This window comes from Haliotis asinina, chromosome 4 (genome assembly GCF_037392515.1).
Source record: "Haliotis asinina isolate JCU_RB_2024 chromosome 4, JCU_Hal_asi_v2, whole genome shotgun sequence".
Classification (NCBI taxonomy): Eukaryota; Metazoa; Mollusca; class Gastropoda; order Lepetellida; family Haliotidae; genus Haliotis; species Haliotis asinina.
Genome location: NC_090283.1, coordinates 7,378,080 through 7,397,730, shown reverse-complemented (window position 1 = coordinate 7,397,730; position 19,651 = coordinate 7,378,080). Strand labels below are relative to the sequence as shown.

General features: G+C 40.4%; 1 protein-coding gene across 3 annotated transcripts; it reads right to left on the bottom strand.

The window, feature by feature from the left end:
* Positions 1–76: 76 nt before the first annotated feature.
* On the bottom strand, positions 77–16,632 carry LOC137282147 (oxalate:formate antiporter-like). Of its 3 annotated transcripts, none has more exons than XM_067813875.1 (11): positions 16,335–16,632; positions 15,513–15,702; positions 13,905–14,031; positions 13,362–13,501; positions 12,310–12,424; positions 11,597–11,679; positions 10,678–10,807; positions 10,113–10,235; positions 9,447–9,656; positions 2,062–2,161; positions 77–1,026 (listed from the first exon to the last, which is right to left on the bottom strand). In XM_067813875.1, the coding sequence occupies exons 1-11, from the start codon at positions 16,420–16,422 to the stop codon at positions 980–982; spliced, it is 1,353 nt and encodes a 450-aa protein (XP_067669976.1). In that variant the 5' UTR covers positions 16,423–16,632; the 3' UTR covers positions 77–979. The 3 variants fall into 3 exon arrangements, with proteins under 3 accessions (XP_067669976.1, XP_067669977.1, XP_067669978.1); XM_067813876.1 differs by having other exon boundaries at positions 16,452–16,610; XM_067813877.1 differs by having other exon boundaries at positions 9,564–9,656; positions 16,335–16,607.
* Positions 16,633–19,651: the final 3,019 nt, after the last annotated feature.

Genomic DNA, 19,651 nt, shown 5'->3' with positions numbered 1-19,651 from the left:
GGTTGATCGGTCGAGGAGAAAAAAATATATTGAAAAAATCAATATATAAAAATCAATAAGGACACAATTGTCTGTATAATGTTCTTGATTCTCATTTATTGTAATTCTTATTACAATTTGGCGCGTTCCTTGGCTTAGTGGCAGCGACTGATGAAAAGAGAAACATTTCATGTGACGAAACGGTAGGTTTTGGGTTTGAGGCGGATGGAATGATTTATGTTTCGAGTGGTCGGTAATAAAATTAGAAGGGTTAGTCGGGCAATGAGAAATACATAATAATAAACATGCTTCCCTTACAGACACCAATAGCTCTGTGGATTCTCAAATGGGGCATGTACCGGAATCAATCCAATGAACAAAGGAATACACTATTTAAACAATAAATGATTAATACAAGCCACTTTTTTAAAATGAAATATTCACGGAATATGTCCATGTAATATATTTTTCACTCACTTTTCAATAACATATGAACATATCATGGACTGTAGGAATGGTAATACAGCAAAACAGGTCACATCACACATACCAGCCGCTGCTTTAATTGGGAACACCTTTACTCGAATTCCCAGCGTTTAACATTGTGGAAGCAGGACCATTGATAAAAAATAAAGAATTCATTAGTGTCTTTATTAATGGATCCAGTAGGGAATGCTTCGTGTGTTTGATGAAATGCCGCTTATTTGACGACACTACATATTACACTGGGTATCTGAAATAACCCATTTGATTAATGACCCATTTTATTCTTTTGGCTTTTTTAAAATTGACTTTAAATGCAAATCCTTATTTGTCATTACATGAACAAGTGTACCTTTCCTAATATTCATTTTGGGTTTAGCAGAACTTGGCCGTGACACAGAAAAACATAACAAACAACACACAGAGCGCGACTGAGACACAACACCAGTTATATACCGTATCATTAGACATAAATACAGGTCAATGACCTGTTTCAGATGGGCGTATCTCCCGTTTCTCAGTTGAACGGTCGCTGTTGCTTTAACGCTAACGTCAGTAGGAAACCTAGAACAGGAGAGAAACAACATGTACTGAGTAATTGCTCATATTTTGACACAACAGCTACATTCATCATGTAACACGTGTTATATTTGGGATTACACCTCTTGCACATAATAATCAGTCATGTAAATTGTTCCAGACAATATCAGGAACAAGCAGTTGCATACTCGAGCAAACACCAGTCATTGCAGTACAATGTAAATATGAATAACCATGTATACATCCGTGTACAAAAAAAGCACCAATCAATTTTCTCTGAAATGAAATTCTAAACTCTTTCCGAAAAATAACCTTTATAATTTGACAGAACCAGCATTGAACGTTTATATAATGAAAACATCACTGAAATGACCATCTACTTTAGTTAGGATATTGTCCATATTTAAAACTGGCGTTTTTCTGTCTTAAAACAGGTTACCTGATTTTGAAAAGTAAAAGTAATAATTAATTGTCATGTGGCCTATAAACTGGTTATTAAGGTGAGTGGATGAATGCTTGTAAACTAAATTTAGGAAAAGCTACTGTCAAACTAAACACATAACATTTAAAATACTGCAAAAGCTGTTTTACAAACAAAACAAACAGATTTTACTTGTAATTATTACTATCCGACAAGGATAATTGTTTGTTCAATACAGTAAACTCAAAATCATAAAAGATTTATACCTAAATCTTAATAATGTGGCCTTTTTCAATTTTCTTAATTTCAATTGTAGGAAAAAAGTTTGAATCTTTTACATTCGGGTTTTTCCTGGTGCATAATAAAAGCTTACTCGACGTGTAATTGTTAATTTTGGTTAAAACTTAATTTAATTGTGTAGCTTCAGCAAGTGACGAAACTACAATTACTATAGTTACTCTGGTAAAACTGCAGTCCCATCACAATGTCATCCTTAAGCTTTCTGTAGCAGCACATCTTATCTTCAAAATAGGGTGATGCTTAATTAATGCACGGGAGTATATTTAGTCGTGGCGGTGATAGAACACTGGATGGTCCAAGAGGCTTGTCCGGTAAGGTTTATATTCAACCATACGTACTGGTAAAGGAACAACCAGTCGCCAGGAGGAAGAGCCCATACCACGCAATGAAGTCCTGCATGTAGGGAGCAATTACGGCAATGATCAAGGACATGGCCACCTGCAAAGTATGAAATATACTCCAAACAAAGAGTTAGGCAACACAAGATTTTAGTCTCATGACATTTTCATTTATTGAAATTGCAAATCATGGAACGCTGCAATAGAAAAGTGAAGGTATGTCCTTATGATTTATGCAATGAAATAACATGGTACTGAGGAATAATAGACTTACAAATCATCAAAAACATGTACCCGTGAAATAGAAGTGCAAAATATACGACAAAATGTTATGGATGTCAACTTCTTCTTTATTGTTTTCACAACATTTCTGGGCTATTCCTTGCCCCTTCGTCAGGTGGATGCTAACTAACAGTTAAACAGGATATATATACCGGTAATTTACATGAAGCCAGAGAGGTGTTTTAAGCATGTATATACAATTGAAACGTAGCAGATGAAAAAAGAGGATTAAAATATACAAAAGCTGGTATGCTGTTGTTACAACGGATTAATCAGGAGAAGCCAGTGTATTGATAGGTGTACAATGGTGGGGGTGATAGACTAACAATTACAAAAGCTGAGATACTAAGGGTGGGATGATGCTGTAACGGTGGATAGCTGATGATTGGTGAAGCCTCGTGTCTAATTGATTTCCCAGGCATTGGGTAGGTAAACCCCTTGGTCTCTATTCATCTGTGGAGCTAATCTTTTGATGTTGATGACTTCTGACAGTTGCGTCGTCGCCAATCGTGCAAAATGTGCTGCATAGAGTGTGGTAAGTGGAGCACATTCATGCCACACATTTTCCATGATGTTTCTGGGGGTAATTGTGTTCGGTTGATATTATCCAATTTAGCAGGTAAATCAGTTTGACAGTCACTAAAGGTTATGTATTCTTTGAATATTTACCTTTCAGTAACATGCCGGCGAAAACGCTGTTCAGATTGATAAAGAAATACTTATCGCTCATTTTTTGTGAGGAGTATATGTATCTGTCCATAAAAGGAGAAATGCAGAGGACACACCCTCTGAAAACGATTGAAATCTTCTCAGTATTTCCATCCCACTTGTATTCGTGATTTATCAGACCAATGCCAGTTCTCATCGGTTTTGACAAATTAGTAAACACATGAGGCTTGGGACAGATCGCTTCTGGTCTGATACCCTTTGGTATTGTGCGTAATATATCGTCTTGCAGTGTCGACTCACTCTCTCATTCACCCAGATACCGTTTTTGGTCTGATATCCATTGGTATTGTGGGTAATGTGTTGTCATGCAGTCTCCACGGAACTTGTGGTACAAACCTGAGAGGCACCCGTGGCGAGCCACCTCCTCGTGGTGGGTGCTGGGTAACGCCAAGAGTTCGCCGACACCCCCGTAGTGGACCCGGGGGGATATTTGGTCCACCAACCCGTGTGCCGTGGGTTGCGGCCCTGTGTCGGTGGAGGAGGGGATCCTGGTGGTTGAGGGCATGGGAGCAGGACCAGTGTTCCTTATGCTCAACACACCACTTCGGCCCTAACTTCACCTAGACGGGTGGTTGAATGGGCCCGGTTCAACCAATCGGCTGGTCATGCCAAGCCCTGTGTATGCATTTTTGATACACAATTTCGGACACTTCAGAAAAACTTTTGTGAGATGACTTGGCTTAAATATATTTATTTGAATTTGACATTATTTCTCTTTTGTATTTTGCCTAGAGTCCTATACCCAGAAGGCGGTGGCTCATGGGCCAATCTGGTAGAATGATTTATTTTTTCTACTGGAGTATACCATCCGGGTATCCCTGGTGCTACAAGTCGGAGACCCGCTTGTGATGAGCACTGTCTTTATGACACTCCGTGGTGGGTGGGGAGCTCGGGTGGTGAACCATTCAATCTCAACCATGGAATACCAAACCCCTACCAAAAAAACAAAACGTCCACTTGAAAATGATGATCAGGAACGGCCGTCTGTATCTGTTGATTATTGGCCACGGTTTATAGTTATTCAGACTCTTGATAAGACTCCTATCAAACTCAATCCCTTTGCCATTTCTAAAGGAATCTCTGGGATAGCAGGAGAAGTAAAAAACATCAGGCGCTTGAGAAATGGTTCACTGTTGATTGAGTGTAACAGGAAACAACAAGCGACAAACTTGTTATCAATTGATGTGTTTATTGGAGTACCTGTTCTGGTTTCAGCTCACAGAACATTGAACAGTAGCAAGGGCATTGTCCGAGACCGTGACCACCTCCTTTCAGATATGTCTGAGCTTGATATAGTTTCTGAGTTGAAGGACCAAGGAGTAACGTGTGTCAAAAGGTTTACAACATGAAGAAATAATGAGACTGTTCAAACAAGCACTTACCTCTTCTCATTTTCGGCTCCAAATCCTCCTAAGTCAATCAAGGCAGGTTACTGCAATCTGAATGTTGATGTATACATTCCAAATCCTCTCCGCTGCTTTAAGTGCCAGAAATACGGACATGGCGTTTCTAACTGCACATTGTCTGTTACGTGTGCTCACTGTGCTGAGAATACACATGTAACAGAAGATTGTGATAGTAACTATAAAAAATGTGCCAACTGTCAAGGAAGTCATTCGGCTTTTTCGAAAGACTGTCCAGTTTGGAAAAAGCATATGGAAATAAACAGGATCAAATTTTCTCAAAACATCAGTTTCGCTGAGGCAAAAAAGATTGTACAGTCCTCCGAACAGACGGAAACATATGCTTCTATCACCAAAACACCCGAAACAGCTTCAAAAGGCACTACTACACCCGTGATCACTTCATCACACTCCTGTCAAACAGTCTTGACATGGGTGAATACGGAGCATCCAGAACCTCTCTCTACTCAGATAGCACCACGTACTATCCAGCAGATCGAGTTGACTGCTTCTCGTCAGTCTAGACCTCAGTCTGAAGGAGGTGAAAAACAAAATGTCAAATCCAAATCCAAAGCAAAAACAGAGTCTACTAAACCAAATCGAGCTCCAAAGGGGTCAGAAAATAAGATAAAATTATATAATAGATATGGTTCAATGGAAGGAATGGAAGTGTGTGATAACACCCATCCCAGGGCACATAGCTTGTCGCCCTCAAAGAAAGTACGGGGTAGATCCCCAATCAACCCACCCAAAAGATAGTTTACTCCCACAACATTGTACAGTGGAACTGCAGAGGACTAAGGCATAATTATAATGAGTTACAGTTATTGGTCCAGGATTGTACGCCGTCAGCAGTCTGTCTGCAGGAGACTTATTTAAAGCAGACAGATCTTTTTGAGCTACGTCATTTCAATGATTATAATTGTTTCTCACCTCCGGGTGACGGAGCCACTGGAGGATCCTCAATCCTAGTCAAACAGAATGTTATCCATAGCCCCATTACACTCACTTCTAATCTTCAAGCAGTTGCCGTCCGACTCACTTTACATGTTACCCTTACATTATGTTCTTTGTATGTCTCACCGTCTACAACTCTTCAGAAGACTGACCTTCAAACCCTATACGATCAACTTCCCAAACCGTGTATTATTATGGGAGATTTGAATGGCCATAACCCACTCTGGGGCGGTACAACTACGAATACTAAAGGTAAACTATTAGAAGAGTTCTGTTCAGATAACGATTTATGCTTATATAATGACGGTTCTAACACATATTTACACCCTGGTACAGGGACCTATTCTGCTCTCGACTTGTCACTCACAAATTCAGAACTACTTAATGAATTTGAATGGTCAGTCCACGATGACCTCTGTGGAAGTGACCATTTTCCTACTATATTAACAGCTGTAATTCCATCTGATGTTCCTCCATCATCAAGGCGGAATTTTAAAAAGGCTAACTGGGCTTTATATGAAACAATGTGCGCTGAAAAACTTAAACCTGAACGTTTTATTGACGTTCCTGATCCTATTAAATGCTTTTCTGATGAATTGAACTCCATAGCTGATGAGTGTATACCAAAGTCCTCTGCAGTTCCACATATTCGAAAACCATGGTTCAACGATGACTGCAAACAAGCTAGGAAGGCAAGGAAAAAAGCAGAACATTATTTCCGTCGCCATCCTGTGGTGCATAATTTAAATAAATTTAAAATTTTAAATGCTAAAGCGCGACGTACTTTTAAGCAGAACAAACGCCAATCTTGGCAAAATTATGTATCTAAAATAAATTCTCGGACACCAATGTCCAAGGTATGGAACATGGTCCAGAAAATTAAAGGTAAAGGTACTCAATCTACTGTCCATCACCTTAAACATGGAGATCAGTTACTTACTGATGAATCAGATATTGCTAATAAACTGGGTGAAACCCTTGCTAAACACTCTTCCTCTTCAAATTATGTACCAAAATTCCTGCAATATCAAAAACAAGAAGAAAAGAAAACTATTAATTTCAATTCAGATAATGGGGAAGATTATAATGAAACGTTTTCTATTCATGAACTCCATACTGCTCTTGATCAAGCTCATGACACTGCTACTGGAGCTGATAAGATACATTATCAACTCCTGAAGCACTTACCGGAATCCTGCCTAGAAACTCTTCTCAATATTTTTGATGATATTTGGACATCGGGTAACTTTCCTCCTTCATGGCGTGACGCCATAGTAGTACCAATACCTAAACCTGGACGTGATCATACGGATCCGTCCAATTATCGACCTATTTCATTAACTAGCTGTGTTTGCAAGACCATGGAACGCATGATAAATAATCGACTTGTTTGGTACTTGGAAACAAATAACCTTATAACTGATATACAGTGTGGTTTCCGCAAAAACAGAAGTACTGTTGATCACTTAGTGCGTTTAGAATCATTTGTTAAAAATGCACTAATTAATAAACAACATGCTGTGTCTATCTTTTTTGATCTCGAAAAAGCATATGACACAACCTGGAAATATGGTATTTTAAGAGATTTACATGACTTTGGCTTGCGAGGTCGTTTGCCTCAATTTATAGCCAACTTTTTAAATGATAGACAGTTTCAAGTTCGAGTGGGTTCTACCCTGTCTGATCATTACAATCAGGATCAGGGTGTTCCACAAGGCAGTATTTTGTCTGTTACACTTTTTAGCATAAAGATAAATAGTTTATCAAAAGTTTTAAACGATTCAATTGATGGATCGTTATTTGTGGATGATTTTAATATTTCTTGTCGTGGAAAAAACATGCATACTACTGAACGGCAATTGCAGTTGTGTTTAAACAAAATAAATAAATGGTCTCTTGAAAACGGCTTTAAATTTTCTAAATCCAAAACTAATTGTATACATTTTTGCAGAAAATATAAGCCACATAAAGATCCTGAACTGTCTCTAGATGGCACTCCAATCAAAGTTATAAAGGAGGCCAAGTTCTTGGGACTAATCTTTCACTCCCACTTAACATTTCTGCCTCATGTTAAGTCCCTTAAAACTAAGTGCCTGAAGGCTCTTGACTTGTTGAAAGTTGTTTCCAACTCAAAGTGGGGAGGGGATCAAGCAACCCTCTTACATCTATATCGATCACTCGTCCGTTCGAAACTCGATTATGGCTCCATCGTATATGGTGGAGCCTGCAAAAGCAACCTTAAACTTCAAGGCTTAAGACTTTGTCTTGGGTCTTTCCGAACTTCACCTATTGATAGTCTCTACGTTGAGGCCGATGAACCATCTCTTACTCAACGTCGTGTAAAATTGTCTTTACAATACATTACTAACTTATATTCTAATGAATCTAACCCTGCATATAACTGTGTGTTCAGACTTGTATAACAAAAAGTCTTCTCTTGTACCACCTCTTGGGCACAGAATTAAACCATTTATTTCTTCAGCCGGTATAGAGCTGGAAAGTATATCGCCTTCTCGTCTTCTTTCTTCTCCTCCTTGGCAGTTGGTTAGGCCACAAGTTGACCTAACATTAACATCATTTAAAAAATCAGAAACTAATGACTTACAATATAAACAAGAATATCATCAATTAAAACATAAATATAGCAATTACAAACCCTTATTTACAGATGGATCCAAGGACGGTGGTGCAGTAGCTTGTGCTACTTTCATTGGAACCAGAACAATATCTTCTAGAATTCCAGATAACAGCTCTATTTTTACAGCAGAAGCTAACGCCATATTAACAGCTCTTAAATATATTCAAAGACACCCTAAACGTAAACAATATATAATCTATTCAGACTCTCTTTCTTGTCTTCAAGCGATTAAACATATTTCTTGTAAACATCCACTTTTAATTGAAATTATTGAATTGTATAATAATCTTGCTACTGGCCAATACGACATCGTATTCTGTTGGTTACCCAGCCACGTAGGCATTTCCGGTAACACAATGGCTGATCTTGCTGCTAAGGCAGCACTCAACAAATCTGTGACACCACTTCTTATTCCTTACACTGATTACAAAGCTAGCATTAGAAGTTACATCCGTTATCTGATGCAGAAGAAGTGGGACACCCAAGTGGGTATAAATAAATTACACGAAATAAAACCGTATATTGGTTACACCTACTTGGGCTGTCAGTCCAGATTTGAAGAGGTTATTTTAAGACGATGTCGTATTGGCCACACTAGATATACTCATTCATATCTTTTAAAAGGTGAGGATCATCCATTTTGTATCCCTTGTGATGAGAGAGTCACGGTCAAGCATATTCTGCTTGACTGTGTCGAATTCTCCATCACAAGGGATAAATATTTCAATGTCAAAACTGTACAGGATCTTTTTACTAACATTAATTCTCATTTAATTATAGGTTTTTTAAAAGAAATTGATTTTCTGGTTGAATTTTGAATAACATGTTCTGTAAATAGATATATTTTAATTATTGGTTGTTTAGATTTGTAACTAGAATTGTTAGTGGCTGTACCCTCAAAGGGGGTTGAAGTATTGTAAAATTATTGTCCTCCTGAGAGGGTACGTAAGTCCACAAACAGTGAAAGTAAATTCTAAATTTCCAGGTTTTTAAGCGTAGAATAAGTGTCTTTTTATTGTATGGCTAGATTTCACAAATTGCTGACGGCTGAGGGAATGATGTAAATCCAGCTAGGGTCCATGCAGGTAGCAAAAGTACTGTAAGTCCCCATGGTCCCTAGTATGGTGATCTACCTTCAGTTGTTAGCAATCTATAGCCCATTTTTACATTGTATTGTCCTGTATAGATAAATTGTTTTAGGTATAGTTACTAGTTTTATATTCTACTCTGTGATATCCTAGTTGTTTTACTGTCCTTCGCTGACAGATTTTATAATAGACATATATTTCATTTTAGTATTAAATGTTCTCGTCACGATATGGCTGAGATATTGCCGATGTGACGTTAAATATTAACTCACTCACTCACTCACAAACCTGAGAGGTGAACAACAGTCCATAATTCTGTATGAAGTAGCGTTGTCCAAATGTTTGCACTGTGACAGATGGAAATAACGAAAAGTTTCCACTGAAAGTTCCAAAAGTCAGGCATACGTAGATGAAGAATAGTGGTTTTCCTGCTAGTTCCGTCAACTTATACGTCGCCATTAGCACCGTGAATACTGCACATAGGGACATCATCGCAATCTATAACATAGACAACAACACAACATATAACATGAAGGCTGATGATTCACCTTATCTGAATGAGTGAGTGACTTTAGTTTTATGCCGCACTCAGCAATATTCCAGCTATATGGCGGCGGTCTGTAAATAACCGAGTGTGGACCAGACAATCCAGTGATCACCAACATGAGCATCGATCTGGGCAATTGGGAACCGATGACGTGTGTCAACCAAGTCAGAGAGCCTGACCACCCGATCCCGTTAGTCGCCTCTTACGACAAGCATAGTCGCCTTTGATGGCAAGCATGGGTTGCTGAAGGCCTATTCTACCTCGGGACCTTCACGGGTCTTCACCTTATCTGTTTAACTGGAATGGGTTATTTCTTTCCTTGAGTCTCCGTCCACCTATGCATGAAAGATGGATCTCTTAAATAAAGTGGATGTCTCAGAAAACGTCTTTGTTAAAAACTTTCATACCTTAAAGGACAGTTTGTCGCCAAAATACCCCCACCAGATTCTACCTCCAGCATTGAATATGGATGCAAAGCTACCAACAACGGCCAGGAAGTGATCATCATGGATGAAGGTCTGTCCATATGCCTGCAATGATCATTTCAAAATATGAAAGTTCCTAAAATACATCACTGTAACGATCAAATACGCCGCTACCATAATGTTTTATATTGTTAAATCCACCTTGAAGTCATTTCTAGGTACATGTTTGAAATCTTTTATATGTTATTTGTAATAGCCTTATCACAATACTTGATAAAGATCGTATTGGGCACAGTTGAGCATGTCCTCCCAAGAACCTCGTTTCAAAAATTCAGGTATACGTGCGTTTTGACAAATAAGAGGTCGTGGGGTAGCCTAGTACTTCGAGCGTTCTTTTGTCATTCCAAAGACCCTGGTTCGATTCCTCACATGAGTACATTGTGTGAATCCCATTTCTGTTGTCCCCTGGGATATTGCTAAAAGCAGCGTTAATCCGAAATCACTGACTGACTCACACAACTGCATCTGAGGCGGGAACTTAACGTACTTTCCAGAATGTTGAAAAGAACACAAGCCCGACGGTGTTGAAGAGCAGCGTGAACCACAACAGCCAAAAGTCCTTCGTCCTCCAACTGTGTTTCCAAGACACGTATTGCTCATGTCCATCGTGCCCGTGGCTACAATCATGACAAAATAGCTCTTTGATTTGATGTAATTGGAAAGATTAGATCTTGTGTCTTATATCAGGCGTGTTTGTTCGTTGAAAAACTGTTCCTAATGAACTGTTCCAACACTTCCTAATGAAAAAGAAGCTGTACGAACTAGACAAGACAACCACCAACCCGCCTTATACCTGTTTATGAATCTGACAAACAATAAATTGTGTATGGAAATACTGAATGTAAACATTCACCAGAGAAATTCATTTAAAAAGTGCAGCAGATGTAACTAGTTCAGTAGGCGTAGCATAGTTAAGCTTTAGAGCCAACTAGGAACCATGCAGGTAGAAAAGGTACTGTAAGTCCCCATGGTCCATCGTATGTGATCTAACTTCTGTTCTTAGATATCTATAACCTGTTTGATATCGTACTGTGCAAATAGTGTTATTAGTTTTAACTTTTTATTGTAGTTATTGTGAAATTCTAGTTGTTTTACTGTCTTTCGTCCTTAGGTTTTTTATAATATACATATTTTCCATTTCAGCGTCAAAAGCACGCTCGTCACGATATGGCGGACATATTACCGATATGACGTTAAATATTAACGCTCTCACTCACTAATGTGACTTTAAATTTATCGAAACATTATCACGAAGTATTCCGTCGACGGCCACACGATTCGCCTGAGATGTGTCAGAGGTAAGCATCATAATGAATGCTCTGCAGACTCTATGAGCAGAAGGCCAACACATGACATTAAATAACAGAACCCAAGTCGTTCGAACGTCCATCCATGTGTAACTGGACCTCGTGTTGGAAGTAAGCTCCCCTTCAGAAGTCAGTGATGTCTCTTCTTCGTCCACATCTTCCTGAACGTCCACGACCCTATTCTGCCGACCAATAAATAGAGGGGGAAGATGTTACATCAGCATGCATCAGTTTGTTTGTATCTTCCATCTATATAAGTACAGTGCAAACAATCTAAACTGGACCGGACAATACAGTGATGAGCATCATGTGATCTACGCAGATGAGGACCGATGACATGTACCGTCACTGAAGACAAATTCTAACACGGATCGTCACAGGCCATGTGCATTCTTAAGTCATACCTGTGTTTTAAGTGTCTTTAAAAGGTTGGAAAAAAACAACATCTAAAACATTATTTTCTTTAAATCATTTTCACGTATATCTTATGAAATTAAAATCTTTATATCGAATATTTGGCTTTAATTAATTTACTATCTATTCCTGAAACATTGTTACAAATACATGTATGTGAAGAATGGTATGAACTGATTTTTATGAGGGCAAGGATATGAATGTATTTCAAATACTGGCGAAACTTGCAAATGGTAATGGTGTTTTGAGAGCCTGCCAGCACTACGTCTGAGATTGTTATGTCTTATGAAGAAATGTGCCTGTAGGATATCATTTAGATTTTTTTTGTTGGTAGCTAGGACCCAGTTTTGTCTTGAGTTGGATGAACCCTTGCGAGTTGTTGTCGAAGGGCACCTCACCTTGGGCGGGTCCCTTAGCAACAGGATTCCTAATGCTTGAAGACCGAAGTAACACCCTCCCAGAACGATGAAGACGAGAGGGACTTTGCTCAGAATAGCTCGTTGTGTAAAATAGCTGCAATACAAGTTGAAAACACATCGCTGCAAAAACACCAAATAACGTATATCTTCAAATAATTTTCAGTTTCTATGATAAACATATTAACACATGCAATACACAGTCAATTACCCTGTACTGTACTACAGCACCACTTTGTCTACAGGGTCTGTAAGTCTCGCGAGACGGTACTTCCGGCACTAAGCTGGTTCCCGGTTCCCTTTGCGCACGCCAACTTGCGATATGCGAGGCAGGGCGCAGTTTACTACGAGATTTCAGGCGACAAACGCATATTCAAGACCTAGATCCGGTTCCAAATTGCGCGACTGCCAAATATGACTTTACTAAACCGGACCAAGGCTACAGCCATAGTTGGCTGTCAAAGCTGTTGACAGTAGTTGGCCATTTTGGGGATGGATAACACCGCGTTTCATAATGGTTTAGGGATATAACTAGGGGGAGCAACTACTTACCATTACATTCACCTTGTGTCATTTTCTGTTGAATGTGACAATAAGATATATACTTCTGCCTTCAATGAGATTTATATGAACTTCGAGTTACCACCCCTTGTAACTAACAATAACTTATTTTGAGACTGGGGGTCAGTTGGGATGTCAGGAATGAGTTAGTGAGTTACACCTCTGCATTACGTGAGATGAAGTATTTTTATATGAACTTCGAGTTACCATCCCTTGTGACTAACAATAACTTATTATGAGAAAGGGGGCAAGTGGGAAGAAAAGAGTGAGTGAGTGAGTGGCTTTGAGTTAATGCCGCTGTGAACAGAATTCCATTCTCACCAAGTGTGTGTATGAGGAAAACTCGAGATGATGCCGGTGATCCCTTGGAATGGTGTTTACACACCCACAATCACAGGTTAAACAACTTGCACACTGGTCTTGTGAAATAAACAGCAACAACATATGATACAAGCGGCACAATGAGTACTTACTACTGGCCGTGGATAAAATAGGGAGGGGGCTCGTTCTGAGGATTGATGTACCATGTTTGAACGTAATCAAATATGAAAGCACCACCACCGAATCCTGCCACAGACAGTCCGCAGGCTAGCCCTTTTCTGTCAGGGATCCACTATAAATAGAACATGGTTAGTGTCGCACACTTAAAAGTTCATTAAGGTAAGAAGTCAATAGAGAAAATTGTCACAGGCCACAGATATTAACAGCCAAAATCACAGCCTTAAGAAATATCTACCAATGTAGAGTTCATTATACAATATATATTTTAAATGGAATTATGATGAGACATATGATGTAAGCGTATCCTTCTTCAACACACGCAAATGTAAAACTCTCCTACACCAGGAAAAGAATTTGGGAGTCGTTTCACGAATGTATTAAGTCAGGACAATGTCTCATCTTGAAAACAGGAATTTGGTGGCAATTTGCTGGACCCAGTTTAATACGTTTTAACGGGTCGTTCCCACACAATCATTATCAAAATGTAAGCTGTTTAAATAACCACCTTTAATTACCTTCATTGCACAGCTCATGGGCACAGCGTATGATATCCCTACTCCCAAACCAAACATGAGGCCATACGTCAGAACCACGAAGGGCAAGGAGCGCTGGACAGTGATGTAGGTGATCGTGGTCCCTCCGCTGAAACAGATACCGATAGCAAAAAAATATATATAAATGAATGAGGAAATTGTTTGGGCCTTGGGGTTCAGCCGATTGATTAAACCGGAATCATTCAACCACCCGTCCAGGTGAAGTAAGGGCTGAAGTAGTGTGTTAGGCAAAGGAACGCTGTTGCAGACTCCAGTTGCCCTCAGCAACCTACGGCAAACAGATTTCCCAATGTGGTGGCCTCTTACGACCAGCAGTGGGGTGCTGTGGGCACATTCTGTCCAGGATCAACTCGGGATAAGAGCGATCAGCGTTACCCATCACCAACAACGAGGAGGTGGCTCTTCACAGGAGCCAACCCTCAGCTGAAACAAATACAGATAGAAACAACGTGATAACCGTTGTTTGGAAATTGTTTGAGACTGAACGTAATCACTGCTTCCAACTTGTTTGACAGATTCCATTCAGAGAACCACAACCTTTATCCTGGTAGCGTTTGTGTGCGGTCGTATAGTGTAGAGCACTTAGATCGCTTTGCACAACGATACCCAGAACCCTAGTTCTGGCACAGGTAGTGGACACTTCTACCTGAGTCGTTCAGGAAACAGTTGTATGCACGTCAACCCGTGACGTCAGTAACCCACACTTGTAAGAGGGACTAACGGGATCGGGCGGGCAGACTGACACATGTCACCGGTTCCTATTTGCTTTGGTCAATGCTCATGCTGTTAATCACTGGATTGTCTGGAACAGACTAGATTATTTACAGACAGCTGCCATATAGCTGGAATATTGCTGAGTGCGGTGTGAAACGCTCTCATTCAATGCATGAACTTTAGCTTGGTGGACGCACGTACTGCAAACAGAGGAATGTAGGAACTTTAGGCTGGTAGGATTCGTGGACGCACATACAGCTAACAGATTGATGCACGAACTTTAGCCTTGTAGGGTTGTGGACGCACTTAACGCGAACGTAGGAATACACGAACGTTAGCCTGGTAGCATTGGTGGAAGAATGTACAGCGAACAGAGTATTCAATACATGAAGTTTAGCCTAGTAGGGTTGGTGGACGCACGTATAACGAATAGAGGTATAACGTAGCCTGGTAGGATTGTAGGAAGAATGTACATCAAACAGAGGAATAGGCGAATTTTGGCCAGGTAAGACTGGCGGGCCTGCCTCCACCGTGGAACGACGAACAGAGGAATACACAAACGGTAGGCAGGTAGGATGGGTGGACGCAGGTACAGCGAACAGAGGACGGTACGAACATTAGGCTGGGATCGGTGGACGAAGGTACAGTGGAATACATGAACATTAGCTTGGTAGGATTAGTGGACGCATGATACGGGAAGAGCTGTAAACAGACCATACACCTTACATTTACCTGGCATTGGGAACTAACGACAAGCATGAACAACCAAGCCTCAACGCAAAACCCAAAATTGCAAATATATGTTAATATTAATCGGTAATTAAAGATTTATCTTCCTCATTTAAAATGGCATACCACAGTATCAAGCAGCCAAGGAACACAGTGATTCGAGGACCGAATCTGTCATAGATAGCGCCCGCCAGTACGACCATGGATCCAATGCCGATAGTTGCCGCCGAGAACACCCAGGCTGTGTCTGAGTAGCGGATATTCCGGTCGGGGAACTTCTCCAACAGGTAAGACGTTATATATGGGTCCATGTTGCCTGGGAATTGATAAATGAGCAATTGGAAAGTTGAAACCAACCCTTTTGTGTTACAACCTTGTGCTTGGTTTGTTTTGTTTTGTTGTTGTTGTTTTGTTTTGTTTTTGTTGTTGGTGGTGGTTTCTTTTTGTTTTGTTTTTTTGTATGTTTGTTTCTTTGGGTTTTTGTTTTTTCTTTCTTTCTGTCACTCTAATTATGTATCTTTGTGCGTAAATCTAAATTGGAAACCGTTGATCATGCCACCTATATATTTTGAGACATTTAATACAATGCTCTTCTATGGGTATTGATCAACTATCATACTCTTTCACGTATTTTAACATAAACTTCCTGAAAGAAAGACTCGCAAGATGTTAATCAATAAATAAAACATATCCAACGCACATGAAAAAGCACAAAACATCTTTGAGATGACCCCTAGTAGGCAGCGCGTGCATTTCATGCCATGTGAGTCGACTTTCCCTCGTCATAGCTGGCTGCCATATAAAGTCTGATCTGTTGTTTTCAGCAGGTATTGGTATTCTCTGTAAGCGTTGCCTGATTTTACAAGTATACATGTTTTTCTGGATATTTTCTTACCATCAGCTAATGCAACCATACATGTTACCGTATTGACTTCAACATCGACTTACCGAAGGAGTATAATGTTCCCAATGTTAATTGAATAAGTACTCCGCCAAAGACGACACTGGAAGCTGCCCATCCGATCCAGTTCGCCATCTTGTTAGGTAAAGATGTAGATCACGCACCTGATGTGTAGCTCACTCGGTTGGTTGGCCTGTTCGCTTGCTTGTGAAGAGAGTATGGAGTAAATTACGGTTGATTGTGGGAAGACTTCAGTATCACTCAACATCGCACTACATCCTTAAGCTCCACTGTCTTTCAGGAATGACATCTAGTTATGCCATGGCCGATGACGACTGATAAACTAGTTGATAACGAACATGACATAATGGCTTGCTTCACGTGCACCTCATAGAGAGACATAGACGTGTACATGCATCTGTTCACACGATCCGTCTTTCACGGTTTGAATCTAATGATTTTAAACTTAAAATTTTCGTAGTGGTGAGTGCTTCCAACTAAAGTACATTAACCCATCATTCTGAAATATTCGATAATTTTGCAACAATAATGTCTTGTCTTGCTCTATCAATATATTTAATCCTGTATGATACACATAAGTTCGTGATGACAATTGTATGTGTATCGCACTACAACCATAAGACTTAGCCTCGTTTGCTTAGACTTGGCGTTCAGCAAGCAATGATTTTCGTGGGAGGTGTCGATTGGTCAGGCTGACTTGGCTGTCGCGTCTTCGTATTCCCATTGCCTAGATCCATGCTCATGATATTAATCATTGGTTTGCCTGGATTTCCCACGATGACGAGTTTGCATCAGCATTTCCAGTCGTGTGTCCTAATTTCGTCTCATGTAAGTCTCTCTGACTATCAGCGTACAGACTTGGATTTATGAAATAATGTGAGTGTGAAATTAGTTGCTGACAGAAACGTGGTGTAGAATGACGGAAGAACACCTGGCGTCATTGCCTATAACTGTTTTATACAATCTACAAGCTGGCCCAAGGGACTAACGTGATGTCTGAAACTATATTTTGATGATGTGACATGTCACAGTGGTCGTGGGACTGATAACAGGAGATAATGGGTACATCGAGGGCATTTATGATAACCAATCTGCAGTACTACGTGTAGTGTAGTCCTTTCTTGCATGGTCTTGATTAACGTTACCCTCAAAGATATCCACGCTTATGGAGTGACGTCTGGATCTCCAGTGATTGATATTACAACCGACTTTTTACATTGGCCGTGTGATTACGTGCATTCATCCAAGTACCCAGGTTAAAGTGGTTAAAGGGTTCGCTCGTCGCATTGAAGATTTGGGTTCGATTCCCGACATGGTTACAGTGCATGAAGTCCACTTCTGATGTCCCCCTTCCCTCCCCAAAAGCAGGTTTATTCTGGTGTTAAGGACAGTGAACGCGTATACGCATACCCGGTGCTACGGGAAACAGCCTTTCGCTGATCACAGAACAGATTTCAAACCTGTGTCCCCAATTTTTCACCTAGAACGAAGCATTTAATGTCATAGTGTTGGCTTGACCGTTTGGTGTGTTACATTTAGTGTAAATGTTTCTCACTCTCAAGCCAAGACTTTGGTGGGTTGATATTATATGTGTGACCCATTACTTTAGATTTGACTCAGTTGCATTTTACATGAAACCTGTATTGTGTACCTTTGTATCTTGCTTTTGTTTTCCGAATACCTGTTACTGAAATTTCAGTCTTCTCAGCGTTATATTTGGCACCCGTGGCGAGCCACCTCCTCGTGTGGGGTTCTGGGTAACGCTAAGTGCTCGCCAACACTCCCCATCATGGACCCGGGGGCATATTTGGTCCACCAACCCGTTTGCCGTGGATTGCGTCCCTGTGTCGGTGGAGGAAGGGATCCTGGTGGTTGAGGGCAATAGGGGCCTGCAACCGTGTTCCTGTTGCCTAATACACCACTTTGGCCCTGACTTCACCTAGACGGGTGGTTGAATGGGCCCTGTTCAACCAATCAGCAGGTCATGTCAAGCCCTTTGCATTACTTGTAATTGCACAAAACATTATATTCTGAATGAACTGTATTGTTGTTACTTTTAGGCTTCGACTCTTTTTATTTGTCAAACATTACTTAAATAGAAATATGTCATATATACATTTGCCTAGAGTCTTACATGCACAGAAGGCGAAGGCTCATGGGCCAATCTGGTAGGATTTATCTTTTTGGGATATTATCCTGCTTGAGTATACCCTCCTAGTATCCTTGGTGCCGTGTGCTGGAGACCCGCACACAGTAGGCATTTTCCTCTTTGACACTCCGTGGTGGGTGGGGAGCTAGGAGGGTGAATCATATTCAATACCACCATGGCACCCCCACTGACAAAACGTTCGTATGAATCTGATGATTCACTATCTTCTGAGGATGAAATTCAAGAAGTTCTCCCAAATCCTGATCATTGGTCACGCTTTTTGGTCATGTCAGCACCTAATGATGGTCCACTAAAATTGAATCCATTCGCCATTTCTAAAGGTATAGAAGGTTTAGCTGGCGATGTCAAAGAAATCAAGAAGCTACGTTCAGGATATCTTCTGATCGAGTGTAGAAAGAAAAGCCAGTCACACATACTTCTTTCAACCAAATCACTGGCTAATGTTCCTGTGGAGGTGTCCCCTCACAGAACACTCAATAGTTGTAAAGGCATTGTCCGTGATGTGGGACGTTGCCTTTCAGATATGGATGAGAGTGACATGATTTCAGAATTACGCTCACAAGGTGTAACTGCTGTTAAGCGGTTCACTTACAAAAGAGAAAATGACATCATAAAGACCAATACCTATTTATTTACATTTGGTGTTCCAACACGTCCGGAATCATTGAAGGCTGGTTATTGTCACTTAAGGGTTAATACTTACATCCCAAATTCCCTGATGTGCTACAGATGTCAGAAATATGGCCATGGCTCTAATCATGCCGTAGTCCGGCTGTTTGTCATCGATGTGGAGGCACCTGTGAAGATGGCAAACTCTGTGATAAACTTCCAGCGTGTGTAAACTGCTCTGGAAATCATCCTTCGTCGTCCAGAACATGCCCTACATGGGAACTCCAGTCAAACATTTCGAAAATAGAACATGAACGTAATGTCTCTTTCCTAGAAGCAGGGAAACTTGTACTAGCTCTTGAGAAACCAGGCCCATCTTATGCAGCTGCTACTTCAGTCTCAACTCCAACTTCTAGATCGGTTTCATATCAGTCCGTATGTTGTCAAACTGATTGTACATGGATGGAATCCTCTGCTCCGATCCTGACTACATCTCCTCGACAGTCATCTAGTTTTTTATCTCAAACGGATGATCCATCTACAGTTGTCTCACCCTCGCGAATG